Below are 20,000 nucleotides of genomic sequence, written 5' to 3' on the forward strand. Positions count from 1 at the left end.
CAAGTTGAAAACCAACATGGCGGCTATCGTAAATAAGGGCTATTGAATGAGCATTTTGGCCTAAAGTGTACTTTATAGTTCAAAAGACACATACAATTTCATGAGCTATGTGAAATGATCTTCATTTATAAATCTTTGGTTCGGTTGTATTTTTTATTGAGGTGCTCACGTTAATTTGGTTTTTCACCGTTAAGTGATGAGGAGCAGTATGGCGGTCGAAAAGTCCTGATTTGCGACACCATTGTGAATCGTGAGACGTTATTGAATAACACATTTGGATGTTGACTTTTTAGTTTCCCAATGTCTTCCTGATTTGTCGCCGTTTCAGGAAGTAGGCATCGTTTAAAATGACTCTTAAACGATTATACTCACTGATAAGCAGCCAAATTGGTTTCAATCAAAAGCTGTACCATACTGGAACGACTGCTACCATCGTTTTCAGGATTCAAAATCTGACTTCAGCGTGGAGCCTACGCGTTTCGAGGATTACGGCACTTTAGTATCACTATTCTCTATTTTCGAATTCCCCATAATACACTTTGTTTGCCCCCCAAATTTTGCATAAACCATTGGTTTCAAATGCTCTTTGGAATATGCAGTGTCCCCAAGAGCATTTGAAAACAATAGTTTATGCAAAATTTGGGGGGCAAACAAAGTGTATTATGGGGAATTCGAAAATAAAGAATGCTGCTTAGAATTAATTATTATTATATGCATTTGCTCCATATCCTGTCATCTTTAATTATTTCCAGTCTTGATTTTTACTGCTCTTTTCTCCATTTCCTCTTCTTTTTTTTTTTATCTATTTCCTTATTTCTATTTTGTTCTTTTAGTACATTGTTTAGATTATTTAGTACTTGCATGATGATTGAATAAATTACGGAGTTAAAGAGCCTATCACCTCAATACACTTTTCCACATTATTTATTCTCCGAAATCGTCCCAATTACATCGTGTTGTTTATAGGACCTTTTGATTGAAATTTCACTTTGTAATTGGCTTTAAGAGACGGGAAAAGTGGTCATCAATAACCGAGCAATGAAGGGGAATAGGTTCGATACCAAGGTGACGTTTAGAACTATCTTAATGCAAAGCAGTGGTAGTCTGTGACGTTAACCCGGTATCGAACCCATTCCCCTTCATTGCTCGGTTATGGATCAAAGTATGACCACTTTTCCCGTTTTTCGAACGCAATAACAATAGCGAAATTTCAATCAAAGACTCTAAAACAAAACGATGTATTTGGAACGATTTCGGAGAATAAATAAAGAGGAAAATTGTGTTGAGGTGATAGAAGATAGAAACTTTAAGGGACACAGTATTAGATTACTAGATGTACCCCTGTCCTCTCCGTGTAAATTCATAGATACGTTTTTGGTAACTATGTTTCTGATATTACCCTATACAGTTTGTAAGTTATATGTATGGCTTTATGGATTGGAGGAATTTAATTAAACTTAAAGTTTAAAAAAAAATTTTTCGTCAAGAACAGGTGTTAGTCATAACGTGGTGAATGCAACCCTTACAACAGGCAAGGATACTGTAATTTGCATGTACAGGACAGGTATCTGTGAAGAAAAGTCTTCCTGTTTGCTTTTCGTTGAAGTCACGAGATTTGGGTCACGGCGAACCCAGGCTGTATTTGCCATCAATTCTGTGTTATTAATGAAAGCACTCAGTATACTCAGTGCACATGGCGTGGATCAGCATTTTTCACGCAAACGCTATTTGCGCAGAAAAGGCGTAAAATGATTTTTTCCTTTTTGTCCACCAAGTAGTTAGGCGCTTAAATACACAGGGGAGAGTGAACCCGCTTCAGTATGCTTTAAGTTCGATGCGCGAATTTCGTCTGGCACAAATATGGCTTCATGGAGATTCTGAAAGGAGATTAAAAGTACAAAAAACTGGGTTAATGACGCGTTCTTTCAACTGTCATGCGCATTCTTACGCACAGTCTCCTTAAAAAAAAAAGTTAATTTTAAGGTGCAAACACACGGACACTAATCAAAGATCCAACGCCAACCTATTTCTCTTAGAAGGACGTCAATCAAATAAAACCAAGTGACTTAGTTTAAGGAGAGCCGGACTCTTCTACAATAGATCGGTTTTCAATTGAATGTCATAAAAGAAATACCAAGGTAATCACTTCGACCAATAACAGTAGATGCAAACAGTGCAGTGAACCAATCTGAATTAATAGCGCGCAATTCCATTTAACTTGCTTAAAGCGCGGGAAAAATTGGTTATGGGTTTCCTTTTCATTGGTTAATAAATTGGCGAGAGATTTTTGAACCAATCACCAAACTTGGCAATTGCAATCTCGTAATTAATTTCGACAGTCATTTGAAACAACGAACGAAATTAAATGATATACGAATAGACCTTTTTGCAGATACGGCGGCCATTTTGATTTCTATTGTTTCAAATAGCTATTATGTGATGCCCAGGGGGCAAATACATACTAATTTGCCCCCTGAGCATCCCATAATGTCTTCCGAAACAATAGAAATCAAAATGGCCGCCGTATCTGCAAAAAGGTCTATTCATACATTGAACCGCGAATATGAAATCAAGTGATGTTATGATTCTCGCAGTCATCAACGCAATTTTAATCACATATTAATGTTCGGTTTTATCAAATGGCCAGTTTTAACTCTCAGTGGCTTCACACCAGGATCGCGAAGTCACGGGTTCAAAAACCAGGTGCCCATTTTCCCGAGCTTCCATACGTATTGTACCCTTGAGTCAACCCTTTACCGTATCTTTCTATTTTTAGAACTACTATATTTTGACGTATGTGACGTAATAAATGGCTGACCATAGGTCTCTTATGAATGATTGGCTACGGTGAAAACTCCCACTAAAGCCCTACTCCCCCCCCCTCCCCTCTGGGAGGTGCTTCTGAAAAAAAGATAAGGGGAAAGGGTTGACTCAGAGGGTTAATATGGAAGATGGATGCTCCTGGTAACGGTCTCCTGCTAAAATTGCGTTCATAACTGCGAAGATCATAGTTTCTAATCACTTGAAGTCATTTGAAAACTGCCCTAAGCACATAGGTGAACCTCTTAGTCTTAGTCTGAGGCCAATAAAGTGAGCCTGGAAACTCAGTTTTATCAAACGAGTTGACAAAAGCAAATTAACCACCCGTATGAAAGATTTGTAGGCTGACGTTTCGAGCGTTAGCTCTACGTCAGAGCGAATATTAAGCTAAGCTATGGTGGTCCGTTAGTGGTTTATATTGAAAATAAAGGATTTTTGCGATTTGTGGAAACATGGTGACGACCCTGCTTGGCAGAGGTTTCGTTGATTTCCCTCTAGCCCTGTCACGTATGCGCGACACGATGTCAATACAAGCAAGCAGAGTAGACGCCGCTTATTTCCCTTTCGTAAACGGTCGTTGCCATTTGAAACGGTCGTTGCTATTTCTCAGAACTGTCGTTGCCATTTGAAACGGTCGATGCCATTTTTTAGCTCTGAATTACACTCATTAGGTCTAAGAACTCAAAAGGTTGCTGTTACTGGGAGTTGTGTCTCGCTGGTCATATGAGTTAGGGTTCGGGTTAGGGTTCTGTTTAGGGTGAGGGCTAAGACCCCGAACCCGAGTTCGAGTCTTAATTTTTGTTAATATTTTTTCTTAGTTTGCTTCTTTTAATTTTCTTTGAAGTGAAGTGTGTAGGCGACCGTTACAAATGGCATCGACCGTTTCAAATGGCAACGACCGTTCTGAGAAATGGCAACGACTGTTTCAAATGGCAACGACCGTTTACGAAAGGGAAATTTGCGTAGACGCCTTAGGGCCGACGTTAAAATTCAAACTTGTTATAGCTGGTTTTAAACTAGTTAAGAGTTAAATTATTCGTCCAAAGTTCTGGATGACATAGGGAAGATCCGTGCCGAGGTTTCCTGTCCAGAAGGGTACATGGAGAAATGAACAAACGAATAAATTAATTCTTGGCTTGCACTCCCGTGATTAAACGGCCACGTTGGAGTACAAAACAAAAGCAAAATGTCATTCGCGTTTTGCAAAATAATAGAGCCAAATTCCCAAAGGACTTTTTCGCTATTGTTCAGTTCACCAACATGGCCGTATGACGTCAGGTGCAGGCCAAGGATTGAATGAAAGCGTTCATTGATTTAGCGATTGAGAGTGTCTCGTTGAAAAGTGACTTTTTGTTCGAAAATTTTGCGGCTTTCTCTGTAAACACAGAAAATCTCGAACAACAACCGGGTAAGTTGATTTTACTTACGCTCCCTGTTATCTGATCTACAGTGTCACTTCTTCCACAAAAAAAAAAATAAATTTAAGGTGAATTCCAAACCCTGCTCAAAGCGAATTTAGGGGTTTTCATGGTTTACCTGCGCAATCTCTCCGCCGCCTTGTCCCCGATAACAAATGTCTACAACAGTTTTAAGGATTAGGAGTGGAACTAAGAGAATGGACGCAGCTGTGATGAGCCATCCCACGATCTCCGCCCACAGGGGATAAGTGTAATCTTCGTACTTGATTCCAGTATAATTGTACAAACTGAACACAAGAACACCCTGGAAAATTAAAACATAAACCAATTCCTAGTCAATAAAAAAAATAATAAAATAAAAAACGAGAAAACCTTATGTAATATTTCTACCTCTGGTATTACTTTAGACTTATCTCAACCGTAGGGTCCTCTAAGTTTAAAGTGGTGTAAGTACACTACGCGACAAACACTTGGCACAATCTCGTTAAACTTGTTAACATCGTTGTCCAGCCTTTTCCTCACTTATTCAGCCTGCAATTATTGTATCCCTTCTCCATCAAAGTTTTCAGCACGTACAATAGGGAAAGGGGCTGGGGGAGGGGGAATGAACCCTGGGGATTGAGAAAAACCAATATTCCTTTAGTAATCTGCAGCAACATGCTACAAATTGGCTCAACAGCTCCTTCGAGGAACTCCCTTATTCCTTAGCAACAGAATGGAGTCTATTCTATTCAAGGGCGAACACTGAAATGTTTTAATCAGAATCGCTCTTCGGAAATTAGTAGTATCCTGTTGGAAAGTCCATGGAGGTTGGTATTTTCGGGCAAGCATTCCTGGAAAACTCCTTCATGGAGTGCGACTTTGGTGCTCGAAGCTAGAGAGTTTGTTTTTGTTGTTGCGTGTTTGTTTGTTTATTTTTGTTTTCATTTGCATCAGCCCTGGTTCTCTCGTCAGATACTAAACACTCATTGAAACCAAGTTTCTTTTGCACCAACCAGTACTGACAGCGGCGAGATAAACTTCCAGAAGATGGACCACCATCTGGAGATCGGGCGACCTATCATTTCTTCCACGTCACAGGAAAACCTGTCAGCTCCTAAAACAGGTGAAATATATGTTACCAAAGGACTGCTTCAATCAGAGGGAAAAAATAACACCATTTCGGGGCTTAATGACATCTCCATTCTCATCTTTCCCTTTTGAGTCCCCCCCAGGCATATAGTGTGGATAAGTGGATTTGTAGATGCTCCAAGTTCAAATCCCCTTCGTACCGCCATCTTGATTTGTCTATTTAACCAGCAACGCTTCGTAAATAACAAACTCAGGTAATCTTAGAAGAACGACACATAACTATTGATCGCAGAAGATGTCACGTTGAATCTCAATTTTTCTGAATGTTCCCTAGTCTTGATCGATAATAACACCTCTCTTGGGCTCATGTCCCCCCTGCGCGATGGAACAGAAACCAAACTTTTTCTTTTTCCGGGTATGAGCGAGTCATCGCGTTAATTAAATGCACACCTCTTCACCGCGGGAATTGAACACAAATAAAACAGACCAGGAGCCCATGACTAGGAGCGGCTACCTATGCACTATATCCATGAGTCAACCTTTGCGCGTATCTTTGTATTTTTAGAACGAACCCTTTAGCAGGAGATTCACATTTACACCAATTTTCACAATAGGCCATTTCCGAGTTCGTGTCTGCCTCCTCTTCAAAGCGAGTCTAAGTGCGAAGTTTTTGTGATGGTAATTAGTTCCACTTTACATATGAATGAAAACTAATTTTCATAGGAAAAACTTCGCACTTTAACTCGCTTTGAAGAGCAGGCAGACATGAACTGGGAAATGGTTTATTTGTATACATTCTTTTTGCCATTTTTGTCTTCTTTTGACAATAACTTTATTCTGATTGGCCATTGTAAACAGTTTGAGCAGAAGGGCTTGTACGGGAGAGGCAGCTCCTCCTCATGGACTTCTGAACAGAAGCAAAGCTTAACTTACCGTAAATCCACCCAACAACGATCAGCTCTAAAAGTACGATGAAAAAGAGGGACACGCCAGCTGAGAAAAACTCAAGCAGCCTAATGACGTAAACACCACCCTGAGAAAAGAGGAACACAGACCTTAGATGAAATGCCTCAGTTGGTCCCAGTTTATCACAACATAGACTTACTAGGGAGCTTAAGCAAAGTTGACGACGGGAAGAGATAGCTGATTTAAACTAAGTAAAGTGCATATTCATCCTACGAGGTTCACAATGAAATTAACCTATTAACCTAACCTGAGACCGGATTTGATCCGCAACATCTACATGTAAACCTACAATGCTTTACTAGTACAAATCTGCTGCCCTTTGGCATTTTTGAAGATAACTGAAAAACTTTCTAAGGCGTCTTTGAAAACGCTCTAAACTGGATAGTTAACAGACGCAGAAAGAAATGTTTGCCCAATTAGGTTCGTCCCAGACAAATTATGCGTCTTGTATAGTTTCCCCATCTTTACTCTAGACGAATAACATGAGAGACGCATAATTCTTCTGGACAGGTTACGCTTCTCTAGTATAAGAACGACCATTCTCTATTTCTACCCTAAAACCGTTTAGACGGATAGCCCGTCTGATACATTTCCTATCTAAGTGTGAATTCGAGACGGATACACAGTTTAAATTTGCCTCGTCCCTGATTCACATCAGACAGATAGAGCGTGCCTTTGAAGCTCAGGCGCGGCTACCGATTCATTAAAACTGGCGGCCATCGTTTACTTCATGTCAAGGAAAAGAAAACTCGAAAAGTTTATCTTTCGATTCCTTCTGGCGTTTGGCTTGAACAGCTTTGGGCGCCACGTTTCACTTCCCAAAGAAAATTGCATTCTTTCTAGTTCAAGGCTTTTCCGGCAAAAAAAAAAAAAAAAAAGAGAGAGACAAGTTCATCCGTCTGATGTGAATTCAAGGCGAATTATTCGTCTTAGACAGTTACTACGTTTTCAAAATCCGTTTAAACAGACGGATAATCAACGGATTATCCTAATTGAACACCGTCCCATTTTCACATCACTGAAGACGGATTATGTAGACGGGTAATCCGTCTCTAGTGTAAAAAACGGCCATTATAACCAAGACAAGCACTTCACTTACATGAGTCACACAGGAAAGACCAAGCGCGAAAAGTATGGCACAAATAAGCAGCACAACCATCTCCCTGAAGCGGCTCAAGAAGCGTGGAAATTGTTCGATTACACATGCTGCAAGCATTTCAACCTTACCAAACTGAAAAACAAAATTAAAAATACTATAATTTCCATAAGCAGTAGGAAATGCACCCTAACACTGTTAGTAATGAAAATCCTCAGAATAGGCACGTCTTATTAGTACGACTTCTTTTAGAAGTTTTCCATGGGCCCCTCACAAATACCAGGAGAGTTTTCTTACGCGTAACTAATTTTAGACTGATTTTCTGCTAAAATAGAACATTCCAGCTAATTGTAAGTTAGTACAATGTAGCACATAGTTCATTGTTATCGTTGTGGTTTCGAAAGGTATTTTCGTTGCTTGGCCCGGTCTCTGAAACTAAGCTGTGTTGTAGTATGGGAATTGAACGCCCCTGGGGACAGGGGCACTTGTCAAAACTTCATTAACCCTTTCCAGCACTAGCTAAACCATTTCAGACAACCAAAGGCCCCTGCAAACTGCTTCAAAATTTGTTTTAACATCCATTTGATTTTGTTGAATGATGTTGAACGATGTTGACATATGGAGTGGGTAAACTTGGGAAACGTGCACATCACAACATTTGATTCAACAAAATCACGAAAGGCCTTGTATTCAGTCCCAGGCTGCAGCCGCGCTTGTTACTATGGATACGTGCACAAACATGTTGACGGAAGGGAGGGGTAAACTGCTTCAACTTCATTTAACATTTGCGAAAACAAAAGAAATGTTGAATGGTTGTAGAAGCAAAGTATAAACGCGGGAGGAGAAGGAGGCAAAAACAAAATCGTACGGATGTTGAAGCAAATGTTGACGTTGTTTGCCCACAGGGATACCCAACGTCAATTTTCGGAAAATATCTGTTCGGAAGACGATTTGAGATCTAGAATTTTCGGAACATTTGTTGTAAAATTCCTTGCTTGCCTGCCTGTCCTAGGATTTTCGAACATCTAAAACACGGTATAATTGCCCTTTTGTAATGGATCTTTACCCTAAAAAGGTCACCTAGAATTTTCGGGAGCCATTTTTCTGGCTGAAAATTTCGAAAAGGTAAGTTTTGATCCCTATTATTTTCGGATCACTAGACTTTCAGCTAGGGAATCCGAACAGATGAAAAATTTTTAGAGGATAAAAATATGCCTATATCTACCGTTTAAATACTAAAATACGTTCAACGATGCTATGTTTAAGTGATTTTGAACTATATTCTCGTTGGGTGCCCCTGTGCCCAGGCCTTAAGTTTATTTATTTACCTGACTGTCGAGCCCTAACGTGATCAACATGACGAAAAACAACACCGACCACAGATGAGGTATAGGTAGCTGCGCCAAGGCTGCCGGGAAGGCAATGAATACGAATCCAGGACCTTCGAAAACAAAAAAGTGATTGCTTGAAAACTTGACCGAAGGTCAGGTGATCTCGTTGAAACCCTGAATCTACCTGTTAAACATTTTCTATTCACTAATGACTGAAATTGGGAGAAAGCTACCTCCCCCTATTAATTCCCGACACAATAAAAATTGCGAATAGCATTTTTTGTGTCGTTTACTGGCTCAAGAGTATTTATTGTCGGCGTCTAATCCATTGCCAGCCTCAGAAGCAGCAAGAAGAAACGTCCCGACTCTGACCCCCTCCCGGCCGTATGAAGTTATAAAAATTGTTTTTTTCGGACCCACATTTTTGAACTCAGGTGAGAACTTCTTGTCCTATGTTTTGTTAACATCCTTATTGATCAAAATTTACATACCTTGAGATGCAATGTCCTCGATGCCTTTTCCCTGCTGCCCGGCAACAAACCCCAGGATCGAGAAAATAGCAAATCCAACAAACACACTCGTCGCACTGTTTGCGATAGAGATTACAAAAGCGTCCCTATAATATACAAGCATTACAATATTGCTAAGTTGGCAAGATCTTGAAAATTGTCTTCTGTTAAAAGCCATCCCCGAAATCGAATCGATTTACATACCATAAACGAGTTATTTAACCGTGCAGAGTACGGCTGAGTGTCTGCCGCAAAAGGGTTTTCTGAGCATGCCGGCTCTCTGCGCATTCCGGGCTCTATATGATGACTTGATGTTGTTCTTTCACACGCAACGGCAGAGAAATTTCCGAGGCTATAATTCAACGCAGGAGGAACAAAGCTCATGGTTTTGCCCAGTTTTCTTATGTTCCTTTTCTGTAAACCTGAGCTCGTCCACAGACGTTATTTCTACTCAGTTTTCTCTTTCTCAGTTCTGGGCTTCATCTGAAACCCTCCATATTTTTGCTCTCTAGAAGTTTATTTTTCATAAAAGCTTCAAGTTAACTCTCACTTCATTATGTCGTTTTGCTTGTTGTTGTAACTGGCAAACGTAAGGTTGACACCCATCCCCATCGCTAAAGAGAGCAAGACCTGAGCTGCTGCGTCAATCCATACCTAAAAACGAGAAAAAGAAAAAAAATCCTCGAATAATGAATGGATAAATTTTTATTTGAGTGCCTGAGACTGAAAAAACAGGTCACCTTTTTTGACCAATAGCAGCTGAATGACAGGACAATTAAATTGGCCAATCATTACACAAAAGAGCATGCAGCCGGCGCTTAAGGCGGGAAAACGAGCGCGAGTCGACGAGCTCGAGAAAGTTACCATTGATTTTACTGTAATCTCAAGAGCTAAGCCATGCTAGCCAAATAAGTTAGCTGGTTAAAATGCCGTTTTTGATCCCCTCTATTAGCCAATAATAAGCTCTTATTCATATCATGGCATCAAATATAACACACTTCTAGTTTCTAAAGAAACTGTGGTGCTGCGTCGGTGGGAGAGTGAAACAGAAAAGGTTTGGTTTTATCAAACGTGTTGATAAAAGTCGAATTACACCCGTGAACGATTTGGAAAGCTGACATTTCGAGCGTTAGCCCTTCGTCAGAGCGAATAGAGGAATTGTGGGTGTCGTTGGTTTTTATGAGGGTGTGGAGGTTAGCCATTGGTGGAAATATGGTAACATGAATTTGTGAATATATTAATGGAATAAGAGGCGTTCAATGATTCCGTGAGGATAGAGTGTACCTAGTTGGACGATAATACCTGCGGATCTCCTAGTCGTTCCCAGGAAGGCACGAGATAGAAAAGAAGTCCATCTTTTGCTCCGGGTAAAGTGACTCCTCTGAAGAAAAGTATTATCAAGACCACGTACGGCGCTGTTGTTGTCACGTACGCAACCTATCAAGGGTAAGAATTGCAAAATCGTCAAATTTTGTCAGTATCACTTGTGACCGAAATGAAATAATTATCAGGATAATATCAAACATTCATTTTTCTGATCTCTTCAGGAGGCAGTGTGGCCCAGTGATAAGGTCGCTTGCCTTGAGATCCGGATATCCCGGTTTCAAGACCCGCTCTGACCACTCGTTGAATTTGATCCTGGTAGTCCCTGGTTCAACCTCCCAGCTTCACTTGTAAACAGCCAACTGGTTTGCCTCCGGTCAGTTGGGATTCTTAACAGTTGTTGTTGTTGTGTTCCGTCGCTTCGTTAATTGTGTTTCGTTGGCCCTGAAAAGCCCCTATGGGGAGCGGTCAATTAAGTATGTATTGTATCTCTTACTGAACTTCATGAGCAGGGCGAGGTGTTCATAACTTGCCTCGCCCTACTGACCCGGGTTAATCAGGTAGGGTGACAATCCATCATATTCGTAAATGTATAAACTTCGAAGGGCTTATTTTGGGTGGCGACAAAAAATTGGCTGCTGCCCTGGCATGCGAAACGTTCACTTCCGGTTTCTGTCCGTGGCTCGAAAATGTCTCGTTAAGTTCCCTAATCTCTACGGGTAATATTTCATTATGTAAGGCTTAATGATTGGCCGAGAACGTCTGAAAATAACTCGCTCTGTGATAACCCCCTTACTCAAATAAATAGAGGTTCTGCACTGCCGTTCGCGAACGCTGGGGCGCTGGGTATGTATTATTAGCTTGCTTCAGTAATCTCACCCCTACACACGGAGATAGATCCGCGTTCCCTTTCAACACTAAGCTTTCGAGACCATTCCGAAGGAACACATCCTTCGTATACATTTACTATCTCAATAAGATCAGTCACATGATCACCTTTCCTATCGTTCGCACTCCTTTCCATACGCAAAAATACACTAACACCCAGGCCACCAGCAAGCTGATGGTGATCGGTACGTTCAGAGGACCTGGTTCTCCTATCCCGCTGGAAATCTTCAAAACCTCCTCTCTGATAAATTAAAAGTACATATAGGTGTAAAAAATTGTCAATCATCTAAGAGACAAAGCGGGCAAAATACTAGTAAAGTGAAAAAAAAAATCACGCTGAAAGTTTAACAGCGAACTTATAAATGGATTTTCTCCCATAGAATTAGTGTCCCCGACATTCAAAGAAAATAAATTAAATTTCTTATTAGATTCTGAAGGGTGATGACGTGATAACGTCTTGTAAGACAGTTGATCCACTTAACGACATAATTCGGGTGTTTTGCAAAGATAGAAAAAGCTCTCATAACATTAACAATTCTAAATAATAATAATAATAATAATAAAAATAATAATAATAATAATAATAATAATATTAATAACAATAATAGTAATGATAATAATAATAGTTTCTATTTTGCTTTGTGCGTTTGGTTTGACACATAACTAGAATTCTTTGTGAGCGGGGTATGCAGCACGTTGGACAGTACTCTGTCCAATGACTATCAGCTCTATGACATTTCGAGTTGTGGTGTAAAAGATTTTGATGAGGGTTTTAGTTTTTACATCTACATAATTGCCAATAGATACAAAACTTTGAGGGTACACATTTGCTCAAGAGAGTAACATCCTTTTGACGTTAAACGCGCACTGATCCAAAAGCTCATGTATATATTAATTTCTTGTAATTGGTCATCGGGCTCCTGTGAGAGTCTCATTCGCGGGAAATTCAATCTAAAAATAAATCGGTCTTTAAAAACGCCGTTACACGAACACAGTAGAGTTGTAGGATCCGGGTCATGGGTTCCTGATATGTACATACAACTTACACAAGGAATTCCCTGCTTGAGGACACGCCAGAGTCACCAGAGGAGTTAATGTTTGAAGCATTGCGTACGTAACAGTTCGGTGTGTTCCATGGATGAAGACAACCAACCCAAGGAATATTCTCGTTAAAAGCTTGAAAGAAATAGAACATGGACCACGAAATGATCACGTTGTAGTAGATTGACACCAGAAATGAGACTGCAATGCTGGCAAAACCGATTCCTAAAAAGACACATTTAAAATCTTACCAGGTACAGTACAAGTGACAGATGAGAAGGTTGTATGAATCTTAATGAATCATAAAATGAATGTTGTGCTAATCCTGATGGGTTGGCATTGCGATGGGCGCACTCTCTTTCCGTCGTCGTTTTGCTAGGTGACCCGTCTTCAATTCAGTTTTGATTTCTGCCCTGGTTCAAGAGAGTTTTCCTTCTCTTAAAAAAAAAAAAAAGAAAAGAAACATATCCAAATTCCAATTCATTATGGATTCAGTGGACAACTACCCATTCTTTGAAGGTGGCACTGCTAATTCCAATTGCAGAAAAGAGTGGTACACAATGCCGCATTTGTGTCTCAAAGCTTTGTCATTTTTCTTTCGTTAAAAGTAATCAGATTGAACTAATCAAGCTGTAACGAAAGCCTTACCTCTAAGGAGCGGACAAAGCTTGTTCCACGCATGCACAGGCTCTGACTGTGTTAGCTGTCCAACGCATTGTTCAAGGAATAAAATCGGTATCCCGCATATCACCAAAAACAAAAAATAGGGGATCAAGAATGCACCTAAAAATGAGTACGTGCAAATTAACACAATTGACGTAGTCAATTTAAACGATTAGCTTTAGCTGATTGATTGATTGATTGATTGATTGATTGATTGATTGATTGATTGATTGATTGATTGATCGATCGATTGATTGATCGATTGCAGCTGGTATTTACAATTTTTTTACAAGAGATGTTATCTTGGCATCACAGCCCTTCAGACTCCTACTTCTTGCATCTAAGAATTCCACAATAAAATTGTCATGCTCCCAGACCAACGATTGAATCTGCTAAAGGGAGCTAACAATACAAGGGATATGTTCTTTGCAACAAAGTCCCCTCCGCTGAATGAGTGCCTCAGTTTGAAAAGAAATTAAACATTTCATTGAATGAAAAAGATTTAACTTAAATGTAACCTTTTAATTTTGATTATTGCGTTTCTTCTCGTTCTTAAGTAGTTAGATGAATGATGCACTTAGGCTAGATTCACACACAAACGACTCTCAGAGAGAAAATCTTTTCGTTTATAAAACATTCAGTTCCCCCGGTTACGTTCCCTAGAATCTGCCAATGGCTCACCTCCTCCGTTTTTAAAACAGATGTAAGGAAATCTCCAGATGTTTCCATAACCGACACAAAATCCGATGGAAGACAAGAGAAACTCGATCTTCCTGCTCCAACGATCTCGGCCTGGTTGAACAACGAAGACAGGTTTTGCCTGATGATGTTCAGGTAGCCTTTCCAAAGTGAACGTGACTGATGCCGCATCTTCGCGAGAATGCATGTCTAGGAAAAGAACAAGCCGCGCTAAGGTTTCGTTTGGTATAAAATTAAATCGAAAGGGTGTCCCAGGTCTTGGCCTTATAGGAGAATGGCCTCTTCATTACCTTCCCCTATATATTCGGCTCCAATGCACATTTACGATTCGCGTAATCAACTCGTGCGTACCTTTGAAAAAGACTTTCTCTGATCGGAATGAAAGCTTGCTAAAGATATAGGCTGACCGAGATATCAACGAACTTGAGCAATACTAGCCGAAAGGTTAAAGTGGTCGAAGATGTAAAACAGATTGGCACGATCTATGTGCACGTGAGAGACTTAAAAATGATAATTATAGGACAATTTCTATAGCGCCCTATCCAAAAGCTCAGTCTAAGGCGCTTCAAAGTAAAAGGTAAATAAGGTAAAAAATTAAAACGAGGATAAATCAAGGTATAACAAGAATAAATTTATTTTTTTTTGCCGGAAAGCGAAATTTCTCTTTGAATAAAGCCAAAAAAGAAAAAAAAATGTGGAAAGTTTGGATCAATTCCGACTTTCAAAAGTACTACGTGAAAAGGCAAGAAATGTTTTTGTAATGAGCCTACGTCTGTCTGACCACAAGGTATTACACAACATCGCATCTTCATCAATTTTTTTTCTTTTCGCTCGGATGCTCTCGCTTTTTTCGCTCCGGCGTATTTCGTACTTTCAAATTTTGAGAGTTTAAGGAATTTAATAAAACAATTATCCCATTCGCGCTTGTTGGATATGAGAATGGTTATAGCCAACTCGGCGTTACGCGCATCGTTGGCTATTTACCATCTCATATCCGCGCGCGCTCATGGAATAATTGTTAATTATTCAATAAAATGACGCTTTAAAAGCTAGGCTCTTAAACTACGCTTGAAAGTAACAAGATTAGAACTACGTTTAATATTCTTTGGAAGGGTGTTCCAGACTCAAGGAGCACAGACCGAGAAAGCACGATCACCGCGACATTTGAGCCTCGACTAAAAGAGGTTCCTATCCAACAATCGTTTATTCCGTGTGGGCTTATACACTAAAAGCAGATCACAGATGTAACTAGGACATAGGACATAGACGTGAGTTGTAAGATGGCCCAGTATAAGCACAGATTATTTAACGTTTTCTTTTGATATGAAAAACAACGGCAAAAACAAAATAGCAACTAAAATGCCTCAAGAGTTGATTTGAAGCTCTCCCTCTTCCCAAACTCTCTGCCTTTTCCAGATATCGACGTGAATGTAGACATATTCTCCCTTCTACCACCTTTTCTCTCCTTTTTGTTTCAAACACCAGTACGAAGATCTCTTCATTTTCCCTTTTTTACTTAATTGGCCGCTCACTTTGTATCCCATGATGCATTGCTACCCGACCGGAAACGCGAAACTCCTGATGCTTGTTAGAGGAAGCCATTAATTCGTGGGCAAACAAAACAGTTTGCTTTGACAGTCCCACTAACCCCCCAAAAAAATTGTCCATAACACCTAAAGCAAGTTTTCCTCAACCAGCTTAAGTGCCCTTGGCAAACGTTCCAAACTGTTAACATCTCCCCTTGAGATGAGGTCCACATCTTCTGTGAAACACCCATTGTTGGAAACGAGGTGGCAGTCAGACAGGGCGGCGGGAAAAGACGACGAAAGTTTTCTTTTACAAGTTCTCCTTTGAGGTGCAAACAGAAAAATATGACAACTTTTTCCTTGATAATTTCTCTCGTCCAAAGACTAACATGGATATTTTCAACACGGAAACTTTACTAGGACAATATTACTAGTGCCGATACTAGACCAAGTGTATATTACTTTTACACCAAGGAGCTTTCATCTTCGGAAACTCACGTGAAGTGAGTAGGTGTGGAGGAAAATAAACGCAAGAGTTTTGCTTTCGCCCGATCTTGAAAAACTTTCGGCGCCTTTTACTCCCGCCCAGGACTCCGAGGGATGAAGAACGTCTTGTCAAGTTTCCTTGATCAAATTAGAATCGAACGAGGAAAGTTATTGAGGAAAAACTGATACATGGTATTTTTCCATTTTTTCCTACACGGGAAAACTTGTCAAGGAAAAAGCTTTCAAGTGTAGATCTTAATTAACGAACGATTCCTCGCTGCCCATTTATAACATGATGAACTGTAGACATACAACGAGATGACAACACAAACAAAAACACAAAAACAGAAGCAGATTTTTAAAAAAAACGTGATGAACTGTTAAAGTGCACCGAAACTCAAATATTTTTCGTCTGCAATATTAATCTCCCCTCAAAAGTAAACATGTTTGACCTTTCTTACCTCAAAATGTCGCTTTTTATCTGCAGGGAAAGAAGCGCAAAGCTATGAAACCTAGCAGTAATATGGACACACGACCGTGTTGTGAGAGTCATGGGTCTATTCTCGATTTAACGTCGCAAACTGAGAAGCCACGATATGGGTTTTAAAATTTCAGTTTCTCTGCACGTTCGAATCAAAACTTTGTTCAAGGTTTTTTGGTGCCTCTGGCACAACCGAAGGTAAATGCATACGCAGGAGAACACTAAAAATACCGGCCCGGCCCAGTGATACGACGCTGTTGCTAGAATCTTTTTCATGCGGGTCATCAATTGACTAAAGACAGCCGAAGGTAAAGGATATAAATAATTGCATTAGCGCTGTTTTGAGTGGCAACTCTATACTGATTTAATATTGTGAACCATTCCATCGTACAGTTGTAAGATCAAGAGGTAAGACTTGTAGGGTCTGCACTATACCTCAGAGTATTCAACTGCTCAAAAAAAGCTCAAGATTCTCCGTACCACATCGAATTTTGTTTCAATAGAGGTGGTGAATCCCTTCTTGCACCGCCCATGCCCCCGGCCACCCTCACAAAAGACATAAGAATCAGTCACCCCTGAATAGAAGACGACAGCATTTTTAAAGAGGCAAAACCACGGAATATTGTTTATAGCTTTTTGCAGGAACTGATACGCAGGCAATATATGAAAGGCATGAAGATTTTTACGATAAACTTGAGTTTCCAATACAAAATGAAAATCGAATGCGAGAGAACTCGCATTAATGTGCGATACTCTATGAGCTCTCTTCCATAAAAGACGGCCTTAATTTTCTTTTGAAAGAATGTCACTTTCATCTAAAAAGAGACAGTGATTATTGATTTGAGTGCTTAGGAAAACAAACAGTAAAAATACAGAATATCCGGCTCGCGTCGCAGTTAATAGTATTGTCGGATTGCTGGGAATTCTATCATATCTTCTTCAAGATTCAATATTAACAAAAAAAAAAATTGCTTGTGTGAAGAATCGAGCAAAGCAGTTATTTAGTTAGCCTGTATGACTAACATACCTCGAGGAAACCCTTTTTAAGAACATTCATGCGCTTGCTGATTCTTAAAGTCTAAAGAAATGATACATAAGCTTTTGACGAAATTAAGGAAGAGACGATGTAAGACCTTAAAATCCGCTCATGTCTGGAGCTTTGTTGTTAACCGAGACTTTTTCGTTGTATTGAAATTATGACCCCTTGCTAATTCATTAACCAGTTTGAGCAATAAAACTCGATAGGTAGCAAATTAGAAAAAAATTAATACTTGGCTCGTTATGTGTATTAGCTCCTCCAATTACTCTTTTCAATTTCGATGATTTACAACAGACACAATGGAGACAATCATTTATTTGATCCAGTTTCTTTACTGCTTAAATGTGATGGAGGCCGAGGCTAAGATCGTGATGGCGTGGGCTTCTTTCAAAGAAAAACTTGCTCTCCAGGAAAGAGGGCAATCATACGAAGCGTTTGCGTTGACCAACGCAGAGGCAAAATGATTACTTGCGCCATGGAAAATCACAGGAAAGACAAGATAATCATTCTTGAGGCGTACACAACAAAATAAATGCATGTCATCCAGCCATTATCGTATCGTTTCTTACCTTTAGGCTTCGTCTATGCAAAGAATAAAGGAACAGCTCTGTGTAAACTTCTTGTTGTCGTGACCTTTGACTAAACCAATGGATCAGTTCGTCCGTGATGAGAGATTTTTTGTGATATTAGTTAACCTCCTACTCCGGCGGAAATAAGGAGTTAGGTTACCCAGCTAATGCGATTGGCAGCCTCCATGCGCCAGCGGACCTAAAGGCTATTTACTGACTTTTCATTTCTTTTTCGCTTTTTTAAGACCTTGTAAGTAGGAGCTAAGTGCTTTCAAAGGACGTACTTTTGGGAAGGAGGCATCAAGTTACAGCCAGTGACATTTTTTCAATGGAAACTCGAGGATACTCGGAAAAAGGCTGAGAGCTCCTCTGCAGACCAGCCGGGAAGCTACGAACTTCCGATTGCTATCTTGGGCAGATTAACGTGGAACAGAAATTCCCCCTTCCCCCTAAATCGAGGATGAAGCCGCGTGAAGGCCAAAACGCGCCATTTCCCCATCACTGATTTTGACGGGGGTTGGGGGGGAGCCAAGTTTCTATTTAATCTGCCCTGAAAACCTTACCACTGTCCACTGAGCTATATAGGACACTCCTGGCCTCGGTTGTTGAAAAGGTGGATAATGCTATCCACCTGATAAATCACCATCCAGCGGATAAACACTAGCAAAACCAATTGAGTTATCCAGTGAATATATGGTTTCTTCCAGTGGATAGCGCTATCGATATATCCAACCTTCGAACAACTGGATGCTTGTAGTTACAACAGGTTGCAGAATGAATGGAGACACTTCACCTCCTTATATAATTATCTCATGGACAGCAGCCTCCTTCCCACTTACCAATGTAGCTAGCATGCAGTGCAATGCTACAAAATTGAGAGTTTTGAAGCAAGCAACCGTGGACAATATATATTCCTGTCGGTGTAGTTGGATCAGCTGGCTTGATCTGATACGGGTAATTACTCGTACTCTTAGTATTTGAATTCAAATTAGTTGTAACTACTTTATTTTATCACATTTTCGCCTAGTATTACGTCAACTGCCATTTACTATGGATACAGCTATTTCGAGAAAGTTTGTCAAGAATAAAGTGCACGCGACAATCCCGAAAGTTAATATGGGATATGATCAATACACTGATGCTAACGACTGTAGCTGTCGAACCTACTTCAGCACTCGCAAACATATATCACTGGCCTCCCGTACGATTCTTTTAAATTTCTTTGAAAAACAGTGCACTTAAAATCACCCACAATACCTTTCAGGATTGTCGCGTGCACTTTTTCCGACAACGTTTCTCAAAATAGCTGTATATGCACAGACGCAATCCGATGTAAATTTTGCAACCTGTTGTAGGCCATGAAATGTAGGTTCAAGTGGCAATTGTCCCACTACACTTTACAAACTGTGCATTTTCGCCATCGAAATGAATGACTGAGATGAAAATTGTTGGAAATAAGCGCTTTACAAAGGGAAGAAGAAGGCATTTAGTTACAAAGTAATAACAGCAAAGTGAACTCATCATAACACTGAACTCGATGTGACCATTACGTCACGCATGCGCACAACCATTCCACTTGGTTCATTGGCAGCCATTGATAGCGGCAGTTGTGGCCTTATTAGGCCTCACCAGCATGGCATAGTCAACACACTAGGCCGGTGTTTTTAGGCACCGCTTTAAATGGCAGCTCTACATAACAAATGTGGTTAAGCTGGGTTAGGGTTAGGGTTAGCGCGCAAAGCCGTTCTCCCGCGGCACTGAAGCGTGCGAGGAAGGTGGATCCAAGTAAGGGATTGTTGTGTGACATAAATTTAAGGAAAAAAAAAAGGCTTCTTCCTCTACCCTTCTTTTAAACGACCAAGTGTATCTCTTTCTCAAAAGCTGACAGATTTGTCGGATTCACAGATGCTGTGATTCTTTTGGTTTCTAGCAAGGATCACCTCAATGCTAATGCCCTTGCCTCGAAGGACGAGATATACGGCCAGCTAGTCGATTTCCTGTGCATGCGCATTGGATTAAATGGCTAAGATGGCCGCCTGCAAAATCTCTAGCAAAGGTGTAATAATACATCGGC

General features: G+C 40.2%; 1 protein-coding gene across 5 annotated transcripts; it reads right to left on the reverse strand.

Moving 5' to 3' along the window:
• Window positions 1–831: 831 nt before the first annotated feature.
• On the reverse strand, window positions 832–18,053 carry LOC138013290 (sodium- and chloride-dependent GABA transporter 1-like). 5 transcript variants are annotated; one of them, XM_068860323.1, is made up of 14 exons: window positions 17,927–18,053; window positions 13,808–14,014; window positions 13,112–13,246; window positions 12,469–12,688; window positions 11,531–11,663; window positions 10,514–10,648; window positions 9,762–9,865; window positions 9,194–9,318; window positions 8,700–8,812; window positions 7,375–7,506; window positions 6,243–6,342; window positions 5,234–5,334; window positions 4,357–4,542; window positions 832–1,877 (listed from the first exon to the last, which is right to left on the reverse strand). In XM_068860323.1, the coding sequence occupies exons 2-14, from the start codon at window positions 14,010–14,012 to the stop codon at window positions 1,779–1,781; spliced, it is 1,788 nt and encodes a 595-aa protein (XP_068716424.1). In that variant the 5' UTR covers window positions 14,013–14,014; window positions 17,927–18,053; the 3' UTR covers window positions 832–1,778. The 5 variants fall into 5 exon arrangements, with proteins under 5 accessions (XP_068716424.1, XP_068716425.1, XP_068716423.1 ...); XM_068860324.1 differs by lacking the exon at window positions 17,927–18,053 and adding an exon at window positions 16,299–16,541 and having other exon boundaries at window positions 1,499–1,877; XM_068860322.1 differs by lacking the exon at window positions 17,927–18,053 and adding an exon at window positions 14,116–14,253 and having other exon boundaries at window positions 1,626–1,877.
• Window positions 18,054–20,000: the final 1,947 nt, after the last annotated feature.

The sequence above is a fragment of the Montipora foliosa genome, chromosome 8 (genome assembly GCF_036669935.1).
Source record: "Montipora foliosa isolate CH-2021 chromosome 8, ASM3666993v2, whole genome shotgun sequence".
Taxonomy (NCBI): Eukaryota; Metazoa; Cnidaria; class Anthozoa; order Scleractinia; family Acroporidae; genus Montipora; species Montipora foliosa.